General features: G+C 44.0%; 1 protein-coding gene across 6 annotated transcripts in view; it reads left to right on the forward strand.

The window, feature by feature from the left end:
• The window catches only part of C5H10orf90 (chromosome 5 C10orf90 homolog), an 89030-nt gene that overhangs the window by 25543 nt on the left and 48003 nt on the right, over positions 1-15484 (forward strand). Inside the window, exons 1-2 of one of the 6 annotated variants that reach the window (XM_021398953.1) lie at positions 1240-1365; positions 6272-6432. The exons of 1 other annotated variant lie outside the window; for it this stretch is intronic. Coding sequence is in view for 4 of the 5 variants with exons in the window: in XM_021398950.1 (XP_021254625.1) it covers positions 1110-1365 (256 nt within the window). In the remaining variant the exon portion in view is untranslated. Of the gene's footprint in view, positions 1-1038; positions 1366-6271; positions 6433-7562; positions 8003-13319; positions 13366-15484 lie in introns of those variants that run through there. 4 more of the 6 variants (XM_021398950.1, XM_021398945.1, XM_021398946.1 and 1 more) reach the window with 4 other exon arrangements.

Here is a 15484-nt window from a genome sequence, read left to right on the forward strand (position 1 = left end):
TCTTCCAGAAAGGCATCTGGGCCATGTGGAGGTCACGAATGCACTCAGATGATTTTTGTAGTAAGTAGTCTGCCTCTCCATTAGAAACGTGTACCTCAGAAATACTTCCACTAGAAATATTTTCTCCCTATAAAACCCTTTGTACACTGTAGTTGAGTTAACTCTCAGTGTTCTTTTTGGCAGCAAACCAGCTTGAATCACGTGTTTTTAGACCTTTTTCCTGAATAACTTCAAATAATTTCTGTGGCTATTTTCTCTCATTTGCCAGTCTCCTATTTGGATACTGCACATGTGTATACCATTAGTATAAAAAAAACCTAATACAATATTCCCAATAAAATGATAAAATCTGCTTTTAAGTATTCTCATGATGCGCTACATACCTACAGAAGTAACTGATAAAAAAAACCTGAATTGTCTTCAATTATTCATTTTGTGATCAATTGATCAGAATTATGATTTTCTTATTATTTTCTGTTATTATAGATTTACAGATGTTTGGCATTGAGGAATATTACAGCGCCACAAACCCCTAAATACAAATTTCAATGTCACATTGAAAAATATCACCTTCAAACTCTCTTTTAAAAATGATGCTGCCATGTATGCCTTCTTTAAGAAGCAGATTGTACATTGCAGTTTTTCCCCCTTATCTCTTATTTGGAGCAAGGACGTTTTGAAAGCCAGGTGTTAGCTATTTAGCAGTGCAGGGGGTCATTGCTGAAATATGTGCGTGAACACGTGGAGTGCTTGGAGATCTCCTCTTAACTTTGCTTGAGAAGCACTCAGAAACAAAGAGCCCGGCTTCAATATTTAAGTCAAGGGAATGAAACATTCATGCGCTGCAGAGAGATATTGTTGCTGGAGCTGAACGGACCCTGCCTGCCTGCCTGAGCCTGGGAATGCACCGCAGAATTTATATGCCGGCCGTAAAACCTGCGTTTAGGGACACAAATTCCCACCAATCAGACTAAATAAATCAGCAGGCCCAGGTTTTATCATCACAGATAACCCTCATTAATCCAGCGAGCTTTTCCCGAAGACAAAGGACAAAATGAATTGCTCCATTTGTGCTGCCTGAGCGGCATGCTAATGCGGGAGGTGGAGGCATGAATAATGCAGGGCACGCAGCCCGGCGCACAGCTCCGGCTGCCCCTGGCACCGCGCAACAAGTGGCGGCCACCGCTCGGCCATCGCCATCGCGGCACCCAATGCCGTCCGGGGGGAGCAAACCTCCGTGCCCACCCTGCACCCAGCATGGCCGGGGGGAGCCCGAGCTTCAACCCCGTGGAGTATGGACCTGGGAAGCGCGGTCGTTCGTAACTCCCATGAGTTACTGCTCTTGGCAGAAAGCGGGGCGCGTCGGTAAGTTTGTGCCACTTGCGACGTTTTCTGGAGCTGCCGTAAGCTCCTTCCAGTTTGTGGGAACTTTAATGCGTCGCGTTTTGCCAGTCTGCCTGAGAGCAGCGTGCATTCTTTTTGCCTGTAAAGTGAGTTAGAGCAGCCCAGGAAGGCGTGCAGTGACTTCAGTTTTACCTCTAGGAAATAAGTGAACAGCGTCTGCGGAACTGACACTGCCGGTACAGTCGAGCCTTCCAAAATTAACTCGTGTTACTTACATTTTCAAGTCCACGTAACACACTGTTAAAATAAAACGTGTTTGTGATCCAGATTTGATTTCTTGCAACCCAAACTGAGACTAATGTAATTCAGTGAGCGTCAAACTGGGAAACCTGAAAGAATGGTTCCCTGTTTTAAGTGTAACTCATGTGGTTGCTCTCTTATTTTCAGTGGAATACTTTTCTGATTGGTTTGGGAACAGGAACTGGGACTTTCATGCCATCCTTACCGAGTATTACCCATTCTGTTGTATCATAAAGTAGGTGAAAAGCGTTGATAACCTACTCACCACTTTTTCTAAGGATAGGATGGAGATATATTTTGCATAGAAAGCATTTGGCAGTGATGGAGTAAAGCTGGAGTTGCTAGTACTGTTGACAATTTTTGTTTTATTAATCATTATCAGTCCATCTACCTACCATATTCATCTCACTTGTCTGCTGGACTTTTGTAGATAGCGATACCATCAGCACTGGGAGCTCTCAGGTAACTCACTGTTTGGCACAGTTAAAAAATAGATATAAATAGCCAGCTCCCAAGAGGAGAGGTTGTGAACAGGAGAGTGAATATGAAATGAATTGTAAACATGTTCTGCTTGTGGGTAATAAGCTCTTCCCCTTTATTTCTTAGCTTCTAATTAAATAGTCCAGATTCTGCTGTTTCTACTTTATTTTCTTTGTTTTGATCATAAAAGGATTTTATCTGACATCGAAAAGACAGCCATACTTAGAAGGGGAAAAAGTGCAGCACAGTGATACCTAGCGCCGGCAGTAATTAAATGTTCTACCTGTCTTTTAAGAAGGACCAAAAGAGAGGTGAAAACAGGGGTATGGAAATAACAGGAGATATGCAAACAATGGATGTAATCCTGCACCCCTTAATCATGGCAGTAATCCATATTCACATAGGTAACCCTATTGGTTTCAACAGACTGGCATCAGTAGGTGCTGTAGCACGAGGCCCATAGTTTTCAAGGAGATAACGGTGTCTGTCTTACCTGGATGTTCTGTAAGGTAATTTTAGCAACACCGCTTTTAGTGGTGTGTTTGAATGCATTAAAGCGATCATATTAAATTACGCTTTACCAAATGTCGCCGCGGCTTCTAAAAGTATAAGAGAGAAAAATGGAATAATGTATTAGAGGTGTCAGTAAGACAGTACAAACCCAACGTGTTTTATTAGAGATGTGCTCGTGGTGGAATAGCACTGCTTATCCCGGTGGCTGCAGTTGGAGGCTGTTTTGGTACATGAGGCACATAAACTCTGCCTCCTTTAGGTTAGGATACAACTTCAGCATAAAGACACCGTGACACCTCCTATTTCATATGTCTCACAAAGTGCACGTGGAGCTCCATAAAAGCGATGCCAATGGACGTTGCTCACCTTTCTATTGTAAAAGCGCATGGGTTCTGTGGTAACGCTCTGTGAATACTCTTGTTGCTGTTACAGTCTCTAATCTTGCCAAAACAACGTCTGCAGTTCTGCCTTGGGGAGGACACATTTCTCTAAACGTTGTGGTTATGCTCCCCTCGTCTTCAGCCCACACTGGAGCTTCTGTGCTTTCCACCACCAGACCTGCCCTGCAATCTGGGATGGGGCTGGAGGATCCACAAGCCCTCCCTTTGGGAGCACATCCATTAATGAGGGGAAACTAATTACTTAAAAAGCTTCCAGTACAGTGGGACTGAGAAGTATAAATAGTCATGAACCATGCTGGTGCTCTGTGCCACCGACCTGCGTTCAGCTCGTGCTGGATGCCAGCAGTGGCAATGTGGTTATGAACGTTATCCCACAACCACTGTGGTCATTCCTGCGGTAAGATGCTTATTCTCTGTGAATATTCTCTTCTGCGTACCCTGAATGGACCAAAACAGAAATAAACCAAGTATGCAATGGATGATGTTTCCAGCTGGTATGCAGAGCTTGCGCTTAAGTGAAGCTGTAATTAAGTACCTGTTGGCTTTTTGTTGGTTGCATTGAGATGTCAAAAATGAATGGATGCTTCTCTACTTAGCTTCATTCCACAGCATGGCATGTGGTTTTGATATTTTCTATTTGCAAAACAGGTACAGTATGCTCTTAGTATATATAGGTATACCATTATAGGTATTAAATAGCTATTATAAACACCTATTTGCACAGAGACGTCATACAAAAGTTCAGTGCTTAGGCTCCATGGCTGTGGAGGGCTGAAGGCAATCAGATGAGCAGTGCTAAAAGGTGGAAGGGCAGACAGACTGCTGCTGCCAGGGGAGAGACTGGGACAGCTCTTAGCTGCAGCATTTCTTTCTCCTTCCTCCGTGCAGGGTCCCAGCAGCAGCCCTGGGTCTCTCCTTCTAAGTCCCTTTCTGCCTGCTGGCCACGTCACATGGCAGGAGCAGCGCTGTTTGTAATTCTTGGAGCAGCCCACAGACTTTGGTTGCACATTGACTTGGACTTTATAACCAGGGTTGTCAGTGTACGTTTTGGTAGATCTGGCTCTAGAATGGCTCAGCGCATTTTTTATCAGAAATCACGTGTGTGGTGATTTGGGACAGTCAGGTTTTCTCCTTTGTGAATGCAAGTCAGGTATAGTAAGAGGCACTTTCTGTAATCACTGCCATGCCATTCTGATTCCTTCTTTCAGCATAGGATACCCTTTCTCCTCGCTTCCCACCTAGGGCAGGATGCATGCTCCCTGTTATTTCCCAGGGTTACAAGCTCTGTGTGAGCAGAGCAGTGGGTGTGCACGTTGCAGGTGATGGTACAAACTCTGCAGTTTGGCAGCATTCCCTCCTTTGTGTCAGGTGGATATTTTTGCTCTTTGTGAGTGGGGACACAGAGGCAGGGCATCACGGCCATTCTCCCCAGCTGTGGGCATTGCTGAGGTTCCTGCAGTTCCAAGCAGCACGCAGAAGCTTTACAGGACAGGCAGAGGAAATGTCCTAGCTGTTGTTTTGCAGCTGGCCGGGAGCTGATGGCAGAGAAAGCAGAAAGACTGGAAAAGTCAGCATGTGGCCCACACCACGTGCAGGTTAGGTTGAGCAAGGCTGGGAGGGTGGCCCTGGGAAAAGACGAGCACTGGCTACAATGCCTGGTCCCTCAGGTCTGAGCCCCACAACAAACTCGGCTTGGTGTTTCCTCAGGGTGGGACTTGGGTTTGTTGCATGCAGGACCTTGGGGACAGCAGTGCCATGCGTGGGACTGGGGAGACTTCCCTGGTGGAGGGGTAGCACAGTCCCTGTGGATGTCTCAGTTTGATCTTTATCCTTACCAAAAGTCTGAACCAACACAACTACCCTAATTATTTGCTTATAGCTGACTAGTAGTTTCCAAGTGGAAAAGCTGAGCTGGTAAGACTGTACATATTAAATGGGACAATAGCACGGATAAAACTACAGTGCATACCAACTGTAAAAGGTATTTACTTGTCCTCCATCTGTTCCATTGCTGTAAACCCAGTTCTGTGACTGAAGCAGAACTGGAGGAGCAGCAGCACTTACAGCAGCACTTAGTATGTTTGTGGTCCAGTCCAACTCAAGCCGGTATCTCCCCAAGGCATGCTTCAAGGTTGTTCTTCTTTCACACAACACTGCTATGGTTTCACGTGGTGATTTTGTCTGTGTCTCCCCAGAGAGGGAGAGGTGGGCAGAGGACAGCCATAATCAAAGCCATGTGTGTGGTCCCCAGCCCAAACCTGCCTCAGATTACAATCAGTGATGTGTAACCTGCATTAATCACAGTCGTGTGCGATGGTGTAACGCGTCAGTCCCACTTCCCGTGGCATGTAAAATCAATGAGGTGAAAGTCTCATCCTCAACTGCATAGTTCTTGGAGAAAGCGTGTTTCTTCCTCCCAGCGGGCTAATCAGTTAAGGAATTAGCCAGGCTCCTGAGCAGTTTGTTTTGTGTGCACCCAGTCATGGCACCTGGTGGTGACTGAGGCAGATTGGATTTATTAAGCAGCAGAGCAGGCAGGGGGCAAGAGAAGAGAGCTGCGAAGGCTTTCCTGGTTGACTGCGGATGATGAAATCATTGCAAGCTACAGAAAGGCAACTTATGAACCTGGATGTCAGCCTCAATGTGCTTAAATGACAACTACAAAGGTCAAACTTTGAAAACTTTTTATTTCACAGCCTTCAAGAACACATGTGAGCTCGTCTGCAGTGCGCGTTGCTGCGTTGCGCTGTGAGTGCAATGAGCTGGAAGAGTGTGTTCATTTTCTCTCATTAGTTGACAGTGGTGTCTTTCAAAATGCTCTCTAGCGTTATCAGCAGTCAATGATGGTATGCTTTCAAAGGTTAAACTATTTGATTTTTATTGTAATTTGCTTATGCTCAGAGAAGCCGTATGAGGAGCATTATTAGTCTCACTCTAACCATTACAGTAATGAACGACTGCTGGAAACTGTTTGATGTTTCCACGGTTTGAAGCATCAGTGGCCTTAGAGAGAGAAATATGTTATCTTTCCACTAAGCCTTTAGTTGTTCCCTGAGTTGATGAAAGAGTTAATCTGTTGCTGGCAAGATATTCACTGCAGTGGTGAGTGAATCTTAAAAAACCCTTTTAGTTGCTGTCAAAATCAAGCAATCGGCATGAATTCCTCCGAGTAACACCGTGGTGTTTTTCTCTAGCAACCACTTTGTCATTTTTGGTGTTTTCACATCTCTCAGCAGCGCATTTCGGAGAGCTTTGTTCTTGCTGTGGAATTACAGTTACCATCCTCGCTTCTGGTACACGGGAGTCCACCACGTGTAACCACCAGGGAAAATCCTGTGCACACGACAGCAATGACTGCTACTGCTGCTGAACTTTATTCCATTCCCTGCAAAAGGTACACAGCCCTTTGCTCAGTGTGGTGTCCTGGCTTGTTCTCACGTTACCATTAATAATTGGGATCCTGCATAGGGATGGATCGCAATTTAAAATGCGTCTTCGTTGCTTGTATTTAACCCTTTCCTTATGGTCAGACCACCAGTGTCAGCTTTGTAAGGGACAGAGGAGGTAATGGCGCAGAGCAAACATAACAAACAGCAACAAAATTGCCAGTTATTTTGGTAGTCTTTTGGAAGATGAAGAGAGAGACCTGTCAGTGGCCTTTCAGTATCTGCAATTCTCATGGGTAGCATGGAGCACCTCTTGGGCTGCATAAAATAAAGCACCAAGCGCCGCTTTACACTGAGAAGGAGCCCGCTGTCACCATGCCAGCAAATGGTGCTCTCCTCCTCCCTCGGAGCCCACCCTCAGCATCACACCACGCTCTGAACGCTACCAGGGAGCTGCTACCTGGGCTGCCAGGATGCAGCAGAAGAGTTGTTACCACTTTTCACATCTCACCTAGCAGCTGGCAAACGGTTCTTGGTTGGTGTGGCTGTGAATGAGTCTTCTTGAAGGAAAGGGAATCTGGTGAGTCCTACCCGGCTGACACTGATAGAAACAACACGGAGGACGTGTAATACAGGGCTGGTATCAGGCTTTATCAGAGAAAGTTGAGGAGATAAGGAACAGTGTCCTGAGCCAGCTGATCAGCCCTCCTTCCATCCACCACTTCAGCTGTGTAGATGGAACAAATGCCTTCCCAGCCATCAGAGCACTGCATGGGTAAATCAGCCCTACCCACAGCTCTTTGGCGTAGCTGGGGCTATTTTTTCAATGTATTTAAAATGCCTTTTTGGATTTATTTCTCCACATTAATATCATGCTTTAACAGGTAAAGTTCTCCGAATACTTTCTTTCTGCGTAGTCAGTTTCTGTTAACAGATTGCTTTTCAGGCTGAATTGTTCCAAAAGCAAGGTTTAATCAACAACTACGTGGCTGACTCTTGCTTTGCTAAAATGTGGTTCAGGTGTCGTTCTGCCCGTGTGACTGAGCAAATGAAAATGAGACACCCACTGAAATGAAGGCGGGCCATCACCTTGGCTAATAATACCGGGCAGTATTGCAAAACCACCTGGGAACCAGTCTGCAGCGAGGGTCAGCGAAACCTGCAACAAATAGCACAGCAGTCCCAAGCACCATTTAAAAAGGACTTAGAGCAATGAGATTTCATTCCGTTTCCTATGTCTGGAATTGGAGATGTATAATACAGTGCATTATACGCTCACGCTGAGCGCGATGTGCCATTGAGTGCACTGTGGATCTCTCTCCCATACAATCCTTTCCATACAGGATATAATAGCTGGGGGGAGATACGGAACTTAATGGGAGAAGAGAAAAAGCTGCATACCAGAATGGACACAGCAAACCGCTAACTGCTGCTTCAGAAGATTTAAGAGGGTTGCTATGGTTTCTGCTGAAACCTTCCAGCCGCAGAGCAGCCTCTTGCAAGCAGTGCTCAACGGAGGTGTAAGGAAACTCACTGCACGTGCCGCCGTGGCACGCCGAGGCAGTGCCCAGCACAGCGGTGGGTTCCAGCTCCCTCCCCTCCCTGCCCTCTCCTTGAAATTCAATTGGCGTAATGCACGCTGAGAGCTGCCCAGAGGTACGGGCCCTCGCATGGTGAAAAGTTCAGCTCCCGGCAGGGGGTTGCTGAAACACCCAAACTGCTATTTTCCTATCGTGTTCTCCTCTTTTTCTTATCTTGCATTTCTGGATTTCTTAACGCTGAAATTTTTAGGACAGGCGCTGCTTGCTTCTTCTTTTTTCCCTTCTTTACCCGCATAGTGCCTAGAACAACAGCTCATGACCTAGTTCTGTCTTTTAATTGCTACTGCACTATGAATTTTAATTCCAGCTAGAGTCCAGATGTATTGAGGATATGGAGCACGTGTCGGGGCCGGTGCCATTCATCTTGTAGGCCAGCGTTTCTCAGTCCTTTGAATTCAAGGAGCCCTTAACCTTTTTGAAAAATTCTTAAACCATCACCGTGCATTTCACCGTTGTCTGGTGATGAGAAATTGAGATAACAACTGTTAATCTAAATGCTAATACATATTTTGTTTTACAGCTTTGTTTTTTCTATTCCTTAGCTTTCCACTAAAAAAATCAATGCAGATGAACACGAGCCTTGGTCTCGCATCCTTCAGTGCCCAAGTGAACCTGGTGACAGGTTCTGACAATCGCTAGGAACCCATCTTATAGATAGGGAACTCAACTTATAGGTACTTAACATGTGTTGGCATCCTGTCATAACCATTTTTAATGACTTTTGGACATCAGTGCTACAAGAAGAGTGGGTCGGTTCTCCAGAATTTTTGATATTACAGAGATCGTAACTTCATGAACAAGGTAATAATTCAGCGTGCTCAGAAGGAGTACTTTTTGGAACCATTTCAACTTTGTTCACTTAAAGGATCTCAGCTTTTATTTACTTTTCTGTGTTTTAGAATTAACACTGGCTGCACTTAGTACTTTCTAAATATCCCACGGATTTCCTCTATCAGCTGACATTTAGCTGTTGTGCTTAGCAAAGATTTCCCTCCTCTCCTCCACTGAGATGTGTAGAGAAGGCAAGTTATCAATATGCCTTCCACAGATTGCTCCAGAAAAAGCTTAATTTTAATCATTCTGTGATTGCAGCTTGTGACAGATGCAGGAATCCTTTGGGAGGAAAAAAAATGCACATATGAAAACATAAGCTGTTTTAGGTTAGATTATATCTTGAAATGCTGGGATACACTGTGTTCAATCAGCACATAAGTTTAATTGTTCCTATTAAGGAAACTGCAAAATAGGAAAAAAAAAAAACAAAAAACCCAGCAGCTTCTGATGTATGCATAAGGATGCCCGACACAAAACTTGCACATAGCAGGCATAGAGGAACATTTATTTCCACTGCCAAGCAAAGTTTTAAAAGAAGCACAGCCACTTCAAATTGTTACCAGAGTGATGTATTGTAGGCACGATGTGTAGTGCAACTTATTCTCATAGTGGACATAACATTGCTGCCATATGTTATTAGTGATATTTGATGTACAATGCAGCTATATTTAATTAGCTAACTAAAATGCATTTCCTGCCAAGGGGATGGTGAGCAGGAAGGGAAACCACCTTCTTGGAGAAATGCCTTATATCAGAGTGAATAAAAAGAGCAGATAGTACAATTTAAGACAGAAATTTAGTACATTAATCCCTGAGATCCCCTCAAAAGCTGTGGTATCTTGTGGCTGAGCTCTCAGAATACAAACCAGCCATTTAGCCGTATAAGAAATCTCTCTAAAAGGAAACAATAATGATATCCCGTTTTAGACCAGCAAATTCAAATTAACCTAAAATGTAAGACTTAAGATAACGCAAAGCCTCTATTAGTTTTATGTTTGGGAAAAACGTTCCTCACCCAATGGGACGGAGCCTTGCCTTTAGCACCACATTCAGCCACAGCCCAGTAAATCACCCCTGGCTCTTCCCTGCCCATACCAACTCCTTGATGCCCACCTTCACAACAGCAATGAGTACTCATTAAGTAAGGTTTGATTTTCTCTCTGTGGTCAGGAGACCACATTTGTTGGCCAGAAGTCTGTGCTGATTCCTTGACTCTTCTTTGTGGGGCTGATGGCAATTTCTATGCCACTATGCTTCCCAAACCTAAATCTCCTCCAGCATCATGCAGAGCCTGATGAGGAGCCCTGGTAGCTCCTCACAGTAGCTATCAAGTACTTCTCTCTAGTGGGATGCGGGGGCTGTCTTGGTGATTGGATGTGGGAGGAAGATGCGGCAGCACAAGCCAAACATCACTGCAGTCCCCTCTTCTCTTGCATGTGGGAATATGTAAGGGTTTGTAAATGGATCTCTGAGCCCTCCTCCATGAAACTAGAGAGACTTCTCTTGCTTAGGGCTCATCACAGGGCTGGGGAAGGGCCCCTACTTGGGGCTGGCACAGATGCAAAAGTATGGGACTACAGCTCCTGGTCAGGGCATATCTATGACTCCAAAATTCAGAGTGGCATTCATTCAAGTGGCACTGCCCCAGGTGGAGGATGTCAAATGCAGGCTGGCAGGCTGGGACAGAGCTGTTTTGGTAGCTCCTTGCAAGAAAACTTCTACAGCTGCCTACATTACAAAGAAAGGAGCATGAAGTCCTGTCCCAGGAGAGAGGAAGGTAAGGAAAGGACGGAATGATCAGGGGGCTTGTCCTTTCTCTGGGGTGAGACTCCCCTTCCAAATGTCCCAGCTGATAAGTGGTCACTGCAGGTCACCCTGTAATGGCTTGGCCTTAATCACACATGCTCATGCATTGCCTGGGCTTCCAGCGTGCTGCTTTGCCTCTGCCTTACATTTGAATTCTCATTTATTACTTCCAGTGGTGCTTCCCTTCTCCTTTGTGCTCGTCACGTAGCAGCAGTGTTTTAGCTTGTTTTCGGAACCCAGCAATAACATTTCCTGAGACAATTCATTTCTTTAATTTGTTGTTGTTCTGGTGCCCAACACTTCCTGCACGTGCAGAGCTCCCCCCGGACTCAAGAGCCTCTCTGCAGTACATGCATCTTCAACAGTTTATTTTAATCAGGGCTCCTGGAATTCTGTAATACTTCAGGGCAATTTCTACAGTAAATCTGAGTGCATTCAGCACAACCAAGTGCAGCCAGCAATCAGACACAACTGCCAACAGTTTCACACCTTCACTACAGAATCCTTGCTTGACTCCATGTTCCTGGAAACCCATCTTTGCCGTCACTGTTTCCAGCAGGAATCTCTCAGTTGCAAGGCGATGGAACTTTTTATGCACTTCTACATGAAATATCTTTAGCTTGTAGTGGAGAATTACCCATCCAGTGTTCTGGTTAATATTTTCTCTATTAAAATGGAAGGACCAGAGTGCAGTGAGAAGGAAATCTCCAGAGGCCTGGAGGCCAGGTTTGATGCAGGCACTATCCAGGCATTTGGAGTATGACTTGAGTCTGCATCTGCCACATTTATTTGGAGCTCTGACAATTACAGGCTGTCACAGGAGACTTCCACTTCTACTCCTGACTCAATTACCAATTCTCATGTTTCTCGTAATATCACCATTGCTGTAAATAAAGTCAAATTCATTCTCTGCTTTCTTCACTCTTCTAAGGAAAAAAGAAGTGGCTGACTTCTAGCAACTAGCATCAAACTGAACCCAAGCCTCCAAGGAACTCTTGGTGGCATGAAAATTAAGTGTCTTTTCAGTAAATTTGTGGTTATCAATGCATTGAGTTTAAAAAGTAAAATCTGTATTTACTGTCCATTCCCAACAAATGCTACAGATGATAATCCATAGTAAATGCAGTGCTTTAGCACGCCTTTAGATTTTGTAGAGTGTTACTCTGCTTCCATAATGTATTCTTTTTTGCATGTGGTCTAACGCTTCTCTTCCTTTTTGGCTGTTACTGCATGCTAAAAAGATGTTTACATTAATCTGCTCGTGACTCTTGGTCTTTTTCTAAAGTGATTAGCTGATTGCAGCTCAATAATGTTTGCATAGTTCAAATTAGTTCTTGCACTTCATGTTTGGAGTGATCTGAGCCTGTCTATATACAACTTCTGAATTGTGTCCAATTCCAGGACTCATTAAGAATGCACATGTCAGGCAGGCCCCACTTCCAGTGTAAGTGCTTGCTTTCTCTCATCTCCCTTTCCAGCTGGGATTGCAAAAGCTGATTGCAAGAAAGAGCAGCTACAGGGAATCATCCATGGAGGTGCTCTCCTGTTGAATGGAAGTCCTCTAAGCCTGAGATTCCTGAACTGTGAAGCACAAACCATAGCGCTATTATAATATTGTAAGGGTTGCTCCCATGTATCTGTGTCTTGTCCTTACCGTATCCCTATGGTTTTACCAGCAAGCCCCTTCCAGCTCAACTGAGCTTCCCTATCTCAGGCACTTACCCTGACCAGCTGCAGGGCATTAGGGTTGATACACAAAGAGGCAGGACTGGGCTTGCTTTCTTGATACCAAGGGGGTATTGAAGATCAAGGTGCAGGAGAGGAGGTAGGAAGGTGGGAAATATTTTGAGGTCCTAGGTGGGAGTGTATAGTTTTCATACGGGTATGCATATGCCTCTGGGGCGCACAGCATGTATCTTCTTTTATTGAGTCTACCTGGGGTGATAATATTGTGTTTTTATACAGGATGGAAACCCCATAGAATAAACATGGTTTCCCAAGCAAGGATATACTTAGTGTTATAAAACTTGTTGCCACCAATGTGGGTTTTACAGTAGCAGAAGGGAATGTCTGGGCTGCCACTCTAGATTCTTATTTTTCTTAATCTCCTTTTTTTACTTTTTGTAGTGCAAAATGCATGAGCAGTCCCCGCAGCAAAGACTTCCTTTTAGCATGGATTGCTTCCCCTACTCCCTTATGTTTCTTCTTTTGCCCTATCAGCCTTGTGTTCCTTTATCTGGCCCACTCCCCAGCCTGGCAGTGGGTTTGTTCTGGGAAATGGGAAAATATGCTTTTGAAGCTCAGGTCAAGAGTCCATCTGCTGTTTGCTTAGCCCTTTTAATGAATCATTTACTTAAAAATGGAGAAACTATCTGAGACACTAGGCACAATGGAGTGGTTTTGGGCCGTGCGCATGGCTGCAACTCACAGGTCAGGTAGGGATTGAAAATGGGGGAAAGGCTTCAGCATGGCACTGGAATGTAAAATTGAGGTGTGGTGGTGAGAGGGAACTGTACAAAAGGACAACTGCTACATGAAGATGAATATTCTTCAAAGGCTATGGTTGTACATAGACATCCAGCTCTGCTACGCAATGCTGTGGCCTATGCATCCATATGCCAAAATATGCCAAGATCCACCAAAATTCAAATAGAAAATTCTGTGTTTACATGGAGATTTCACCGGTTCTGCTGCTTCATGGTAGGTGTTGGTGGGGAGAGGTGAAGTCTGTGGGCAAGCAGAGCTATCGCTGATGCTTCATACTAAGAGGGCTCATTAACTCCACAGTACTATTTGTGAAGATGAAAAGTCTTCTTTTCACAGTGCAGGAATTTTAACTGTGCCCTGGCTAAAGATTACCTTAACCTGCTATAAATTGAGCTGTTTCACTAATTAGTTTCTTGGTTCATTAACCAAATTGCATGTATGAGGGAAATGGAAAAAGCTCAGGATGAATTTCCCTTGCAATTCTTAATTTAAATGGTGAATAATAATTACACGTTGAACAAAATATGTTATGTGAGTTGCAGTGATGGAGTTAATTTTTTTACTTTGAGATGTTTTGCCACCCATAAAGCTTCCTGGGAAATTGATCCTCAGCTGTCTCATTCTGCATGGTGTGACACCCCAGGTAGGAATGTACAGCCACTACAGTATAATGTAGTTATGTCCAATTTCATATGGGAACACTTCGTCATGGGAAGTTCCTCCTCATATATTGTTCGAAGTAGTGAGATAACAAACAGAAATAATCTTAAAAAGTCAACTTTACTGCAATGAGCGCTAGTTCTGTATTTCCATCATCAGTATTGAAGTAATGAAAATAGGATGTGTCCTTGGTTTACTCTTTCCAATGCAGTGCACTGAGCTAAAAATCAAAGATTAACTCTGAGCAGCTAAAGCGAACAAATCCTACTAATTCATCAAAGCAAACACTGCAGAATTTAATCTGTTTTATGAATTTTCTGCCATTGATTGTTATGGCATGGTTGGGGCGCAGGAGGTCATTTGTGAGCACTGAATTGCTACTTGTGTGACAGTGAAAAAAGAGAGCTAAAAGAAAGGTTACACTGAAGATGCTAAAAGCAGTTGTTGGAAGATGAATGTATATCATCTAAATTAATGACATTAAACCTCCAATTAGTTGAATGTTGATGCAGAATTACAGCTTTATAAGGTAAATACATGCTTTCTCAAGCCAAAGGGTTGAGTAAGAAAATATTTAGCTTGCGAACTGTAATAGGGTTATAGGTAGATGAACATTTTCTGTGACTCGGAGCATGGTGACCTCATTGCTGACAAATGTTTACAATAACTGTCTTACTGCTTCCAAACAGCCATACTGACAATGCCATTTATGACCCTGTTCTCCGGAGTATTCCCCCCTTATAGGGGTGGGCAAAAATCCTGAATGTTCTGCTTTGTTTTCCAACAAACAGCTTAGCTCTTGTGTTAGAACAGAGGTTTCTTCTTCAGCTCAGTTTATGCAGTTTTGACACAAATACATTTAAGGTGGGACCTTCTAAACTTATTTCGTGTAATCTATTGAATGCCTCTGAAAATGTATGTCAAAGCTGCCCTAGTTCCTTTTGCAATTTAGACACACTAAAATACTTGAATTATGGTGTTATTAGGACAATTTACTCTGTGGAGATGTTAAAATTTTCATGCAGATTGATTTTATGTGAAAGGTGGGGTAGTCTCTCAGATGCTTCCTCCTACAGTAAAACATTGCATTTGCTGGCATTCATGAATACTTGCAGTTTACCTTTTGGCTGTGTGTAGGAGTTTGAAGTCATTATGACCTTGAATATTAGGGAGGAAAAGTTCTCGCTTGAAAACCAACCAGCAAAAAAACACTTTGGCATTTTCTCTTAAGGTGGTCTTCACTTCCTATGCTGGAGCATACAGTTCAGCCCCTCATTCCCTTGAGTATTTATAAACAGTGTCCATAGTGTCTCTTATAGAGGCACAGTGATGGGCACATACCCAATGCTAGGTCAGATCCAGTTACATCATGATCCTGATTCTGGCCAAAAAATGAGGGCAGAGAATACAGCATCCTTCCTGGCAGACCTTCCTGGCTTCCTTGGCCAGGGATGTTCCTGAGCTTGGAGCAGGCTCTCCACAGTCTTGATTAATGCTAAGGATGGACTTACCCTCCATAAACTTGCCTAATTGCTTTTTGGAATTTGTGCTCTACAGCATTGGGTCTGTGTCATTTAGGTTCAAAATTTAATTGTGTTGTGCAGAAAAAATGTCTTACAGTGTTCATGTTAAACAATCTACCCAGTAGTTTAGCCCCCCAGGCCTCTCCCCA

The sequence above is a fragment of the Numida meleagris genome, chromosome 5, assembly GCF_002078875.1.
Source record: "Numida meleagris isolate 19003 breed g44 Domestic line chromosome 5, NumMel1.0, whole genome shotgun sequence".
Lineage (NCBI taxonomy): Eukaryota > Metazoa > Chordata > Aves > Galliformes > Numididae > Numida > Numida meleagris.